This window comes from Akebia trifoliata, chromosome 4 (genome assembly GCF_017979445.1).
Source record: "Akebia trifoliata isolate Shusen 1 chromosome 4, ASM1797944v1, whole genome shotgun sequence".
Lineage (NCBI taxonomy): Eukaryota > Viridiplantae > Streptophyta > Magnoliopsida > Ranunculales > Lardizabalaceae > Akebia > Akebia trifoliata.
Genome location: NC_141378.1, coordinates 13,692,875 through 13,707,386, shown reverse-complemented (window position 1 = coordinate 13,707,386; position 14,512 = coordinate 13,692,875). Strand labels below are relative to the sequence as shown.

The 14,512-nt window shown below is 35.4% G+C and overlaps 2 protein-coding genes and 1 pseudogene across 2 annotated transcripts; 2 read left to right on the top strand and 1 right to left on the bottom strand.

Annotated features, from left to right (window-relative positions):
* Positions 1–789: 789 nt before the first annotated feature.
* Positions 790–973, bottom strand: LOC147403949 (U2 spliceosomal RNA; annotated as a pseudogene).
* Positions 897–9,164, top strand: LOC147403948 (phosphoribosylaminoimidazole-succinocarboxamide synthase, chloroplastic-like). The gene is made up of 11 exons (XM_086437587.1): positions 897–969; positions 3,065–3,420; positions 3,502–3,603; positions 3,732–3,861; positions 5,131–5,178; positions 5,259–5,347; positions 7,583–7,672; positions 8,183–8,233; positions 8,329–8,375; positions 8,830–8,887; positions 8,965–9,164. The coding sequence occupies exons 1-11, from the start codon at positions 897–899 to the stop codon at positions 9,019–9,021; spliced, it is 1,101 nt and encodes a 366-aa protein (XP_086293713.1). The 3' UTR covers positions 9,022–9,164.
* A 2,204-nt stretch (positions 9,165–11,368) lies between these two features.
* Positions 11,369–14,384, top strand: LOC147403947 (uncharacterized). The gene is made up of 3 exons (XM_086439750.1): positions 11,369–11,712; positions 11,814–14,011; positions 14,112–14,384. The coding sequence occupies exons 1-3, from the start codon at positions 11,487–11,489 to the stop codon at positions 14,190–14,192; spliced, it is 2,505 nt and encodes an 834-aa protein (XP_086295876.1). The 5' UTR covers positions 11,369–11,486; the 3' UTR covers positions 14,193–14,384.
* Positions 14,385–14,512: the final 128 nt, after the last annotated feature.

Here is a 14,512-nt window from a genome sequence, read left to right as displayed (position 1 = left end):
ACTCATATGTTCACACACAATCTCAACTGTGTATATGTGAGATTCAATTGTTGAGATTTACCTTAAAGATCCATAATATATTCTCAAGATACATATTTTATCCCAACCGTGGGATCCCAGATATACATGAAGGAGATTGTATGTAAACATATGAATTCACTTTTCATGAGTCTATGGATCTTGACCCATAAAAATAAAAAAAATATTTCAAAATTTACATACATACATGAAACCATAAGCATATGCAACGAAGAAGATAATTAACTAAAGTTAGAAATATGAATGACAGAGAAACAAAGATATTTAAAAATATTTTTAAATTATAATCATATTAAGTCCAAACTGATACATTGATACGACTTCAACCCAATTTGATGTCTTTTTTTTTTTTTTTAATCCAAACCCAGCCCGAATCCAAATTAACTGCACGGTTGGTTCAATCCACCAAGTTAGTTTTGTCTGCCCAAGTTGCAGCCTAGTAGAAAACCTATCTTGGAGGGTGAAGAGTATATAGTCATACCATACCTCGTTCAGATTTCATATTAGACCCTGAAATATTATTGAATCTGGTGAGAATACATTCCATTAAGGTTGTTAATGGATCGGATCAAACCCAACAATGACTAGACATTTGGATTCTAAGAATTCTGGTTCCGTAGATGTTACACCAGAGATATTAATAAAATAAGGTTTGACCTAAAACCAAATCAGTACGAATTTTCCATTTGAATCCTAATATTAATATCCAGCTCCGTTCGGATACTAAAATAAACTTTATGATTAGTTTTGGAGGGGTGTGCCAGGCCTGTGCAATAGTGCAACGCATAAGACCCCAATAGCAAGCTATTGTGGTGGGCCCTCCCCCAAGAAAAATTAATTTAATATCATGTGGGCCGATGGCCCACGTATCAGATATTAAACTGATAAGAACAGATACTACACTTGATCTTAGCCAAAAGGCCGAGAAAGGTATGCTTTGAATTATCTTTCAATTTCCTTTTTGTAGGCTTCACTTCTTGTCCCTCTTCTCTACTTAACCGATGTGGGACTAAAAGAACTCTTCAGCAAACAATAGAAATTGAAATAAAATATTGAGCATCACAGTTAAAAATTGTTTGGATGCATGATGAGGTATCTATTTCTAAATCGCTCTCCTCGTTTTAACTCATCCAAGTCAACTCGGCTGACAAAGCTTGATCGACTCTACCAGTGTTGAAGAGGAAAAAACTTTGAAACTTGGCCTCTGCTGAAGATGGTATTTTATAACCATAATATTAATCACGATTTCTTACGAACAATTCCAAACATAGCAATTCCAAACTATTTCAGTGTTGCACTACTCAGGGGGTGAGGGTTTGATTCGTACCTATTCGGGGTGTGATCATGCAAAGAAAGTTATTTACAGATGATATTAGCTCAACTCCAATTTTGAGGAGAGGTTTTACCAAAATTTTGAGACAATTTTATGATAGTTTGGATTTAATTAAATATTCTATTAATTTTTCTAGTTCATATCTCACAAAAACGCGTTTGGGGGCATGGAATAACATTAGGTGGTTGAAAACGATAATTAGTTAAATATAAGGGTATTCTAGTCTTTTTCTTTTTTTTCTTTTTTTTTTTATTTAAAGTCGGTGTAGTTCCAAACACCAGTTTAAATCAATAGGAAAATGCTGGAATGACACAGGATATTTATTGCCATTCTCACAAGTCTAACGTGGGATGTGCAAATAACCATAAATGTGTTTTCTCAATATACGAGTAAAAACCATCTACGATTGTGTATGCATCTCCACGTAAGAATTGTGAGAATAACAGTAAATCATGTGTCACCCCAACACGACTCAAATCAATAATATTTCTCAGAGCCACACATATCCTACACCAAAGTATTTCGCTAACTCATTTAAGCAATATTTTGGCTCTAGCTCTTTTTCGGATTACTTCTAGTTCTGTCATTCACAATGTTTTTATCATCTTTTTATATAATCGTAAATTTTTTGAAATATTTAATTCAAGGAATGAGTAATGGAAAATGTTGAAGTAACATTGAAATTTACATCGTTTCACATATTGTGTGACGTGGATGCATGTACGGAATCATGGATATATTTCCTCAAGATAAGAGTGAAAAGCATCAATGATTCTGTGGGAACCTCCATGTGTAGCAATGTATGGAATGATGTAAATCTCAATGTTACTCCAGCACACAACTCATGAATAAAATGTGAATAATTTTTATAAAAAAAAAAAGTATTTTTCTTTTTCTTTTTTCCAAGTAATTGTGTCTTAACCTAATTTTAAATAATTCCATAAATTTGTGTATAACTTGCTAAATATTCATCAAACGAAGGATCCCACAGACATTAATCAATATGTGGTTAACAATATCCCCATCGTCCCTTTAATATATTATACATTTATGACAAACCTATAATTACTTCATCAAGATTCTCGTTCATCACAAGTGCATTATTTCGCTATTTAGAGCAACTCCAACGGCCTCTTTACGTGTCATATCCTATTTATTATAAATAATGAAATGACAAAATGAGGGTCCAACAGACTCTTTACTCCCTCAAGTTAACGTAACAGACAAAGGAATCGAGAAGAGGACTCGTCAAAGAGTTGTTAGGCCCATATGAATTATCACATTGACAATCCAACACAACATATTTTTAGATTTTATGAAAAAATTTAAATTCATAAAAAAATAAATTTTAAAAAATATATATATTTTTAAGTTTAATTGAAGGTGTTAAAATGGACAGTTATCCAATTTTCAAAACTTAAAATTAAAATTCAACGATAAAAAATAATTTTTTTTTTTTTTTGAAAGTTCTTAGATTTTTATTCTTTAGAAGTCTGTGGCACCCAATCATATTTTTGAATTTCAAAATGTGACGTGACGCCTCTTATTAAGATTTGAGTCAATTTTCAACAGATGAAATTTTTCTTGAATCTGTTGGAGCACTAAAGAAATTATAGGCGAGTTAAAATAACATTTGTCTGATTTTAACAAAATAGGGTCTTTATTCCAAAGAGCATTGTTGGAAATGCTCTTAAACGCTAAAAACACTCTGTGTTCGAAGTTGGACTAAAACTACGGCTGATTTTGTTCTAGGCTTAAACCCTAACAAAACCTCCAACGAAATCTCTCTACTTTCATCCTTCCCCGCATTCTCTCTATGCAAATCAAGAACAAAATCAAAGATCAATCTCTCAAAAACAACAACAACAACAGCAACCAAAATTTGTCTCTCAGCGAGTTCGATCCAACAATCATCTCTGGATCTGCTTACCAGCAGTGATCGAAGAGAAGATGTCTTACGTGCGGTTCAATCCTCCCTATCTAACTGTCTCTCTGAAACCAATCTCCATCAAACCATCCATGGTCTCAAATCCAAGACCAGAGGCAAGGTAGATAATTTTACCCGGAAAAAAATTACTTTTTCTTCTTTATTTGGGTGCAATCTAGATTTTTCAGATTGGAATTTGTAGGTGAGAGATGTTTATGATGCTGGAGATTATCTTGTTCTAGTCACCACTGATCGACAAAGCGCTTTTGATCGAATTCTTGCTAGTATTCCCTTTAAAGGCCAGGTTTTTCTTTCGTTTATCCCCTTTTTGTTACAATTATCTGATGGATTTGTAATTAATGGAGATTTTACAGTCTAACTAGAAATCAAATATCCATTAATGTGTTAAAATTTGGTTTTTTCGACTTTTAGGTTCTTAATGAGACGAGTTTATGGTGGTTTAATAACACTCAGCACATAACTCCAAATGCCATTGTTGCGGCTCCTGATAAAAATGTTACTATCGCGAAGAAATGTTCAGTTTTTCCGGTTGAGTTTGTGGGTGAGTTATTTGGGATGCAAAAATTTTAAATTTGTTTGGCTGGGTAGAATTTTATTTGGTACATTGTGATATTTTTTAACCCTTTATTAATAAATTTCAAATGTTTGTTTCAATCAATGATACAATACCACAAAAGGGATTAGATTTTATATAGCTATATTTAATTGACATAATCAATATGTTATCCCAAAAATCTGGGGCTGGACACCTCTTGTTCTGCCATTCACCTCTTGTTCATTTGTGGTTTGTTGGGGGGTGTGGACGTAAAGGAATGCAAGGGTGTTCAAGGCAAAAGAGAGTTGTCCACAAGATTGTCATTGATGCTTTAGGACTCTCATTCCGCTGGAGCTTGATTTTCATTGAAACTAGAGGTGTGTTTTTCGGGGATTTTGTTGGTAGATGGGATTGGGTAGCTCTTAATGTTCTTTTCCTTCTTGTAGCCTTTCTTATGGTATGGTCATCTCAACCATCCTATGTTAATATATATATATATATATATATTTTGATAATGTAAGATTTTATTGAAGATAGAGGCTGATTTGGCCCTTTGCAAGAAAAGGAAGAAAACAACAAAGGCCGAACACCCTACAAAAACAAATCTCTACTGAACTAAACACAACAAACCATGTCCACTTGAAGACATCTTCAAATAACACTTATTCGATGTATTTGCTCAGCTTACGCAAAGAAAAAATATAGTAACCCCAAAATGTCTAGAATTGCCTCCTAAAGAGTCTTTTCCTCCCTCTAGAACACTCTTTTGTTTCTTTTCAAATCCCCCAACACACTGCAAAGGGAAGAATAACCCACAAGTGTCTTTTCCTATTGGAGAAAATATAATGGGTCCACCTAAGAAAAAGAGATAGAACCAAATTAGGGAATGCCCAATCCAACTTAAGAAGGGAAGGAAGTAAAATCAGATACAAGAAGAGAAAGGATAATGCAAAAGAATGTGGTTTCCAGCCTCACCATCTAACTTATAGAGGAAGCAAAAGAATGTTCCCACGTAAGGGTGTCAAGGTATTTCATGTATGGTTAATTGAGAATGTTCTAAATGATCAAAACCCTTCCGTGCACATGTCCAACAAAGAGGGTGAATAGGTGTTTTTTCCGCTTACATGTACAAGTTCTGGTACCATTTGTTATCTAATCGCATTGTCACATTTTAGCTCACTAATCAGGTCTATATTAATTCAATCTATTAAGATTTGATGCTTATTTGTAGTTAGAGGTTTGTGACCGGAAGTACCGATACATCGCTTTGGACAGTCTACAACAAAGGCGTCAGAAATTATTGTGGCAATGTTCTTCTAGATGGTGAGTTATACAATTTATTTAATATGGTCTTTTGTTGTACCTATTTTTTGTTTATCTAATGATTGGTGAATATATTGTAGGCTTTGTAAAAAACCAAAAGCTACCTGCAAATATAATCACACCAACAACTAAGGCTGCAGATCATGATGTTCCAGTAACTCCCAGTGAGGTTTGTTCACTTGCTTCTCTTCCTTATTTCTGTTTAATCCTAGTTTTGATTTCTAATGAAGGCATAGGAAGGTATGCTACTATATATACCTTTAATGATGGCTTGCATTACCATTGGCATAGGGTTTGTTTTCAACATGGAATTCTGGTTATTGGTAATATTCCATTTCAAGTATTAACTTTTAATGAAGACAGGCCAATGGAATGCATATTTATACTTATTTTATAATATAAATCATGGGATTATATCAATGCATACAAATATTTCTCAGCACGATTTATAGGAAATGCATGTATTAGCAGCAAAAGTTCCAAAATTTGAGAAAATGAGAAAATCAATATCTTTTTGGTCCTATATTGGGTCAAATAGAATACCATTTTAAAGGGAACGGATTAGTTCCCTGATTGCTAATTATATTGAGTTTTGTTGCTTCCATCTTAATTTTGTTGAGTGTTGTGTTATCTACCTCCGCTGTCAGGTATCACGTGTTCACATATCGTGCCCCAGTTCGACCCGTGGCTCTCTTATATTCATAGTTGCGCCTTCCCCATCAGATCAGTCTTTTGGGGTAAATGGTTTGTCAACATGGTATCAGAGCACGAGGTTTGTATAGGTCATGGGTTCAAGTCTCCTCTAAAGAATTTTCCACCCTTATGGGTGAGGGGGAGTGTTGAGTGTTGTGTTATCTGCCTCCGCTCCCGGGTGTCATGTGCTCACGTATTGTGCCCTAGTTCAACCCGTGACCCTCTTATATGCATAGTTGCACCTTCCCCATCAAATTGGTCTGTTGGGATAAATGGTTGTCAACAAATTTCACTGCCGAACTAGTTCATTTGAATGTAATACATTTCTTGTGTGCAAATAGTGGAACGTGGCCTAATGACACAAGCCGAATATCATGAAGCCAGTAGAAAAGCATTGAATTTATTTGAATATGGACAGGTGATTAACCATCGTTCCCCCGTACTGTCTTTCAAATTAAATAGTTCAGAACTCATTGCTATTTCATTGTCTTAGTCAAAGTGAACAAAGCTGTAGTTTCTAGAGTTTGCTGCTTTTCCTCAGGTGAAGGAGAAGTTCTTTTAAGAACCTCCTCTACTTACTTCCCAAACACTTTCTAGTTGCAGCTTTCACTAGGGGTGCACATTGGATTAGGTATATCTGAGAATCGAACCAATCCGAAGCCTTTTGGATTGGATTGGTTCGGATTGAGCATGGTTTGGTTTGGGTACGGATTATATATAAAAAAATCCGATTGATTTGGTTCGGTTCTGGATTAGGGGTATAATAGAACCGAACTCATCGAAGTCTTCAACTTTATCTCCTCTATTTTTTTATAACAAAAACTCATAAAAAATGTACACAAAGTTCTCTCTCAACTCTCAAATGAATCAACCCATTTATGAAAAAAAAATTCAAAGAGTTTGATTCCTTGTTTTTTTACAAGAACCTTTATGCCGTGTTTGTTAGATGAAATGTACTATACGAATCTAGGTTTGGATTCGTTAATTTACCATTTATGGATTAGTTTTCTCACTAATCCATCCAAAATACCAATTTTAAAATTGTAATTTTTTTTAGTCTCATTGAGTTTTCTCTAATTTTCAATTTATATAGATTTTAGTCATAATTTAATCATAAAATCATTTTCATTTTAAAAATAGGCATTATTTATGATCTGATCCAAAGGATTCCTTTTTTGAAAGAAAAAAATACTTGTTTTTCTATTTTGAAAGTATGAGAACCGAGAACCAATCCGAACCAAGTTTGGTTTGGATTGGTTCGGTTCTATAAGATAATTAGATTGGTTCAGTCCCAAATTTGTAGAACCGATCATATTTGGTTCGGTTCCAATTTTGCCAAAATCCGAACCATATGCACCCCTAGCTTTCACTACCAATTTACAATAAGGAATCTTTTAATAGCTTGATGATTCAATTGAAGTTTGCACACTTTGATTGTTCGTTGTCTTCAGATCTTGAAAAAAATGCCATGGACTGAATACTGTATCTGATATAAATAAATTGTATATTTTATTTATTTATTTATTACATTTTATGAATGCTAAGGTTTCTAGGAACATTTTTCCTTTTATTTCCATCTTGATTGAGTATTGATTCATTTATTAATTTATCGTATGGTATAATTTTTTTGCTTCCAGTTTATGCAGCAAAATAGCTTTAATGGTATCTCTGATCTACTTTACTAGCTTTTATCAATCTTTTGTAAGTGCAGCATGTAGCTTTAGAACATGGACTGCTATTAGTTGACACAAAGTATGAGTTTGGAAAAGCATCTGATGGCACCATTCTTTTGATAGATGAGGTTAGTTATAATATCTCTACCTGACCATGTAGCACCTTGTTTGTAGTTTTTGTTGTTGTCTTGTTGGATTGCTTTTTTTTTTCCTTGTATTTTGGTTGTGTGGTCGCTTTGGCTGCTCTTCCTTTCCTTTCTCATTAAAATCTTTTGCCTATCAACAAAAAAAATTCTCTATCTGAGATTAAACAATAATCTTATTATTTATAATTGTTATTTTAATACGCATACGTTAATTTTTAGGTGCATACCCCTGATTCAAGCAGATATTGGATTGCACATTCTTATGAGGAGCACTTTAAGACTGGTTTGGAACCTGAAAATGTTGATAAGATCTGTTTTTCCAGTTAAAATAGCTTGTTTATACTCTTTGAATATGAATTGTGGCTGAATGTAGGAAGTGTGGTTTGGTTGAAAGTTTGTGTTTCCTATGTGCTTTAGTTTTTTTGCTTTCTTAGTTAAGGGGTCACTCTTGACAGGTTAGCAAGAAATTACTGACCAATGAATTGTGATCAGGAGTTCTTGAGGCTGTGGTTTAAAGATCATTGCAATCCATACGAAGACAAGGTGACTTCTTAAACTATTTAGATTATGTTTTCCTTTAGCAATTCTATATGTGAATGAATTTGTCAAATCTCACTTAGGTGAGCCAAAATGTGTAGGTCCTCCCTGATGCTCCTGTAGAGCTTGTTTGCGAACTTGCTTGGCAGTATGTCTTTTACCTTTTTGTTCTTTGTTGCAAGGCTGGTCATCTCACCTGCCTCTAGTACATATTTCCTTTTTATCAATAAAGTTATACTTATCAAAGAAAAAAAATTGGGAACACCATGATTTTTTGTCATTTTTGAAGACAAGGGTCTATTCAAGATTTTTTTAGTTCGTGTAGCAGTTGGTTTATTAGTTCCTATTTGAATTTTGAAATTAAAGCATCCTTGAAAACATCAGATTGCCCTCCTTTTAAAACTGATACATCCATAAAGGGGGGGTAATCAAACAATCTTTCTTTGGAGTTTTGGAGGGAATAACTATAGTTCATTACTCGAGTACGACTTTTATTCTCTTACATTGAATTGTGGGGAACCTTTTGGGTGCCAATCAACTCTAGGCTATTAGGCCAAGATTATTGATCTTCATTGATAATAGAAATTTGGTTGTTTCTGCAGATATATTTTCCTGTTTGAGACGATCACAAAGTCAAAATTTGAGATGCCAGGAATGGAGGTAAAATATGTCTCCCTTATAAAGAAAAGCCCCTTTGCTATGCAAGTTTGGATGACTTGATATTGGTTTCTGTGCAGGAGCCTGTACATGACCGGATATCTCAGAATGTTTCTCGGGCATTATCATCGTTATAACAAATAGTATCAAGCCTTATTATAACTTATCATTGATCTGTTCTATTTTTTTAATTTTTTTTAACAAATAATGAGGAATTTTTAAGCCTCTGAAACATTTTTTCTAAGTTTAATATATTTATAGTGGGAATTTGGATGGGTTATGATAGTTCAATCTTAATACCATTTTTTTTTTTAGTGGGTCAAGATGAATTTTGAACATATTTTGCTAACAGAGCAAGCAGTACTTGAGGAAATACATTTCAGTTCAGCCCAGGAAGGATGTATCATCAAAGGAACACGAGCACAACCTGATAAGCTTTGGCTCCCTTCTGAGGAAACCTTGACACTCATCAGACTAGTATTTGAAGATGAGAGAGTTTTTAAAGTTGCCCAATTTTCTTAATAACAAATTAAAGGCTTGGTTACAAATTTAAAACCTGCGCGGGTGGGTGTCTCAGTGACTTGGGTATGTTCTCAAAGTGCATGAGTTCTACTCTTCCCATGCTTACCCGTTGCAGATGATTGCATGCATATAAAGGGATTGCCCTGTCCGTCATTAAGTTTGGTATATCGTCCTTCACCTAATTGAGAAGAGTTGGGCTGGAGTGACCTCAAGATTGTACCTCATTTTGCATGTCTTGACACAAAAGTGCTAGGAATCATAGATGCTTTTTGAATCGTATCTCAATGAAAAACACTTATGGTTCCTACGCACTTTCACGTCAGGTGCAATATGAGGTACAATCTTGAGGTCACTTCAGCATTATTCAAGCGAAAAAATAAAAATTAAGGTCTTGTGTAATCTGCCTAACCTTTTACTTTACTGAGTTGAGAATTTGAAGAGTGAAAAAATTATAAAGAGAATCAAAATTCAGATCTCTCTCTCTCTACTGCACCGATTTTGGACTTGAAGAAGATGTAGATGTTGATGTTGAAGAGGGGGGAGGAAAGGCTAGGACCCATCCTTTGGATATATATTCAATTATATGGGTGGTGTGTGATAATGAATAATTGGTGTCAATTTATAATTTTTCTTAAAGGCCATGTGTAATGATTTTCTAACTCAAGTACTCAGCTGACAACTAAGTCAGAAACTCACAGATGTGGCAATCATAGATTTCCTCGGGATACAGAACAGCACATCTCCATAAACTTGTTATTCTGTCCGGTTGAGTTGGAAAATCAGCACTCTAAATACATTAATGAACCTTTGGAACGTGACAGTAGCTTGAAAGTTTTTTTTCCAAAATTACCCTTTTAAACTTGTGTCATACTTCAACTATTCATTGGTCTATCTTTTTAAAAGCTGGACACCCCAACTTTTACTTCTTACACCCCAATATGTTAAATTATTTACCTCCCCAATTAAGGATTAAAACACATTCTTTAAATATTACAAAGATTTTATTCAAATTATAATCTCAACATTACAAAATATTACAACACTCGCCTCAAAGAATTTTAGTAGCTACTTACCTGTATATTAGGCTCATATAAAATCCTAAACCTAAAAAATAGAAATCTCTCAAAAAAAAATGATAGAACTTCTGTTGGCCCCCCTAATTTTTACTTGTTCCCAACCATCACTTATTTTCTTTAGTGTTAATCACCATTTCTTGTGTTGTTGAATATGACAAAATTCCAAATTTGATACACTGTTCATTTTAATTCTCAAAACACCATTTTTATTGCCTACAAACTCAAGAGTTCGTCACTTTTAATATCTACGAATTCATAGATATACCAACAAAATCATTGATTATAAAAGTGATGAATTCACTTAAAATGTAAGTTTTGAGAATTAAAATGAACAATGTACCAAAATCAGAATTTGGACATAATTGAGCATGTTTTGGGAAATCCATTTTCATTTATTTACAATTGGGGTGTAATGAGTAAAAGTTGGAGTGCTAATAGAAACTCTCTCCTTCGTTTTTTCCTTTTAAACCCTTCTCCCACCTCAAAAATTGGCACATTGTTCTCTCATTAGAAGAAAATGTCTCCCTTTAATGAAAGATATATTTGGCAATTAAAAGGAGATTTTTTTTCCAGCCAATTAAGAGGAGATTTTTTTTTTTCTTCTTTTAATGAGAGATATAGAAAGATTTGCGGGTGTAATTTGAGTTTTTTCTTGGTCAACTCGGAGTCCCCAATACTGTAATCGAATGGCTACAATAATCGCCAAAAAAATTTGTCTTAGTGGGTCCCACTAAAAGGCCACGTGTCAAAAGGGTCATAACGTTACACAAACTCCTGGAGGAAGAAGATTCGCACTCGCTTTAACGGCTCAATCGCTGCTCTTTTTTTTTTTTTTTTAATCCTTCAACGGTCAAAACCAGCCATTTAAATTTTCAAAATCTGGAAGATCGCCTCATTTATTTGCCTACAAAGAACTAGCCGTTTGAACCTTCTTTACTTGAACGTTTCCTTTTATATCTCTCTCTCTCTCACCAAAATCAATCAAACCTTCTGAGAAAAACACCATGGCCATCTCTACAAACAGATCTCTTTCCCCAATTTCAAGAAGAACAAACTCTTCAAACAGATCTGTTTCCCCCATTTTAAGAAGACAAAGCTCTAGTTCAAGAAACCCAGAGAGCAGCAGTAACACCCGTAAGACCTTCAGTGGAGGAAATCCCTTAACAAGACCCTCGATTGTTCCAAATGCACGAAGCTTTAATCCGATCACACCTGCTAATAGCCCCGCAGGTTCAAAGATCTCCAATAAAAAATCTCTCTTTTTGAAAAAAAAAAAAAATTGTTTGTATTTTATGTGGTTTTAATCATTTTCTTTGGTTGTTCGAATGCAGATTCTTCGCAGAGGAATTGGGTTTGTAAAGAGGGGATAGCGTCGTTGTTGAGTTCGTATGATCATAAAGAAAATGAAAAAGATCAGAATCTGAAGCCAATGAGGGTAAGATCACCTGCTGTTTCAATGGGTTCAAAGAATTTCATGGCTCCTACGATCTCTGCAGCTTCCAAGATCGCTCCTTCGCCAAGAAAGAAAGTGTTGGCCGAGCGAAATGAGGCTGCTAAAACTACTTCTGTTTCGATGTTTGAGGAAAAATCTCCTTTTGCTTCTATGAATGAGAAAGAATTTGTAGAAGAGATTGGGTCAAAGTTGAAAGTGATTTTTGATTCTCAGATACTCTCTGAAACACAAAACACATTGGAATCCTCGTCAATGGAGGCTCCTTCCATACCAGTCTCTGGTGGAGGAAAGCCCACCATGAATCCACTTAATTCCTTGGTAGTGGATGAGACCGGATCGAAACCAGATGAGGGTCTCCATTCTCGGAAACTCTCGTTTACCCATACTATATCAGAATCTTTATCTGAACCAGGATTTGTGGATTCAAAGACCAAGCCTCCTTCATCATCGTCTCCTGTTTTAGCTCCTCTCGACGTTGATCCATCTGTTCCCTACGATCCCAAAACTAATTACCTTTCTCCAAGGCCTCAATTCCTTCACTACAAACCAAACCCACGCATCGAAGTTTATCTCAACAAGGAAAAAGGGTTTGATCCAGGAGAAGGTGGTAGGCGGCTCGAAGACAGCTTCACTTCTGAAAGCTGTTCTGATGCTGAAAATACAGAAGAAATTCAATTTTCAGACTCACAGATCGAGGATGATTCTTCTGAGTTGATATCTGAAGAAGAGAAGGAAACTGAAGTTTCTGGACCCAAACACGATTACACCCATGAAAAAAAGGTCAAAACGATCTCTAACTCACGTTCGTTTGTGAGATCGAAATCGCTTTCTCTTCTTTGGATTCTTTTAGTTGCTTGTTTGTCATTTTCGGTTATTGATTGTCCTCTTATTACTCCTTCAGTGTCTAAAGTTCAGACCTTTTCTAAGTTTGATTCCACATCTAAAATGGCTGAACTTGCAAAAGCTAACCTTCATGAGCTAGCCTATGATTTCAGGCTCTGGTCAGTCAAATCCTTCCTTTATCTTTCTAAGATGATTTCCATTCCAAGAGCAACAGAAGAATTGGGTTCCTCCCATTTCATGAATTTAACAGCTGTAGATGAGGAATTATTGGTCGGTTTTGGGGGTTTTGGGGGATATGAAGTAGAAGAAAAGCAAGGGAAGAATAGCTTAGAGCCTGAGAAGGAGAAAAAAACTGAAGAACCAAAACGAGAACAGCATGGCATAGAAATCGAAACCGAAGGGTCCGAAACTGGAGAGGAGCCAAATGGAGAACAGAATTTTGTAGGAATCGAAACAGAAGAGCTCAAAATGGAGGAACAAACTGAAGAGAAGCCAAAGGAAGATCAAACCCAGGCTTTAGAATTTGAAGAACAATCTCTAATTTCCCAAGGTTTAGAGATCGAACCCCAACTGTCAGAAGCAGTTGAATTTCATGATGAAGACACGTTTGATTCTATGATCAAAAGTGAGCCACTCGACGTAGAAGTCACTCCCCAAAGCTCAGAATTCAACACTTCTCCCCAGAGCTCAGATATAAACAATCAAAGTTCGGTATCGGGTACCCAATTTGTCAATTCTCATAGTACAGAGCAGCCGCCTGAATTTTCTGTTCATGGGTCGGAAGATAACTCTCATGCAATCAATGTATTGGGAATTGCTTCCGTTCTTCTAACACTTGTAGCATCGACTGTGTTGCTATATCTAAAACGAAGAAACACCTCCACCAAAGAGGCAGCTGTCCTGGTGAAGCAATTGCCGCCAAAGAAGTTGGTGTTTGGCTCGTTATCAGCTAGTGGAGATGGTCAGAATCTGTATCAAGGGAGACCAACTTCTCAACATTGGTCAACGGAGGTGGTCGAGATGAATGGACAGTCGGGCCCTTTGGAAATGAGCAGTAGCTTGTCTTGCAGCCGGAGGGGATCTGAGAGAGCCAATGAAGCTCGGAGCCATGAAAGAAACCTCAGGAGAAATCCTAACAGAGAATCATTGGCCTCTTCCTCGGGGTTCTCGGCAGAAACAACCACCCCATCTTATGGAAGCTTCACCACATATGAGAGGATCAACGGCAAAAATGTAAGTCTGTTTAAACCTCGCTGTTAAAAGTAGTAGTGATTTAAATTTTCTAACCCCATATATGTTTCTTATACTCTGAATTATTTTGTGTGTGTTGAAGAGATGTGGAGAAGAAGAAGTGGTGACTCCAGTTAGGCGTTCGAGAAGAATCAGTAATCAAGTTATTACCTCCCCCTCATGAAGAAGAAGAAGAACAACAAGAAGAACAAGAACAAGAGCCTCATGTTCTTTTTCATTTATTAATCTAAAATTTAATTTGTTAGACCATTTGTAACTGTGTGGTAGTTTCTGACTTTAATTTAGTTTCGATCATTTGTAATTTGAAAACCGTGGTATCCTAATGATTCTAGTGAATTGTTTTCTGCTGTTATAATTGCCAGCCACAAGTGTTTTTAAAAGTCTGATGGGAAAACAACAATTATAATAAATCTTTTTGTTTTATTTTATCTTTTCATCTTTGGGTAGTCTCCAGGATAGATTGAATCATTATTTGCAAGTGAT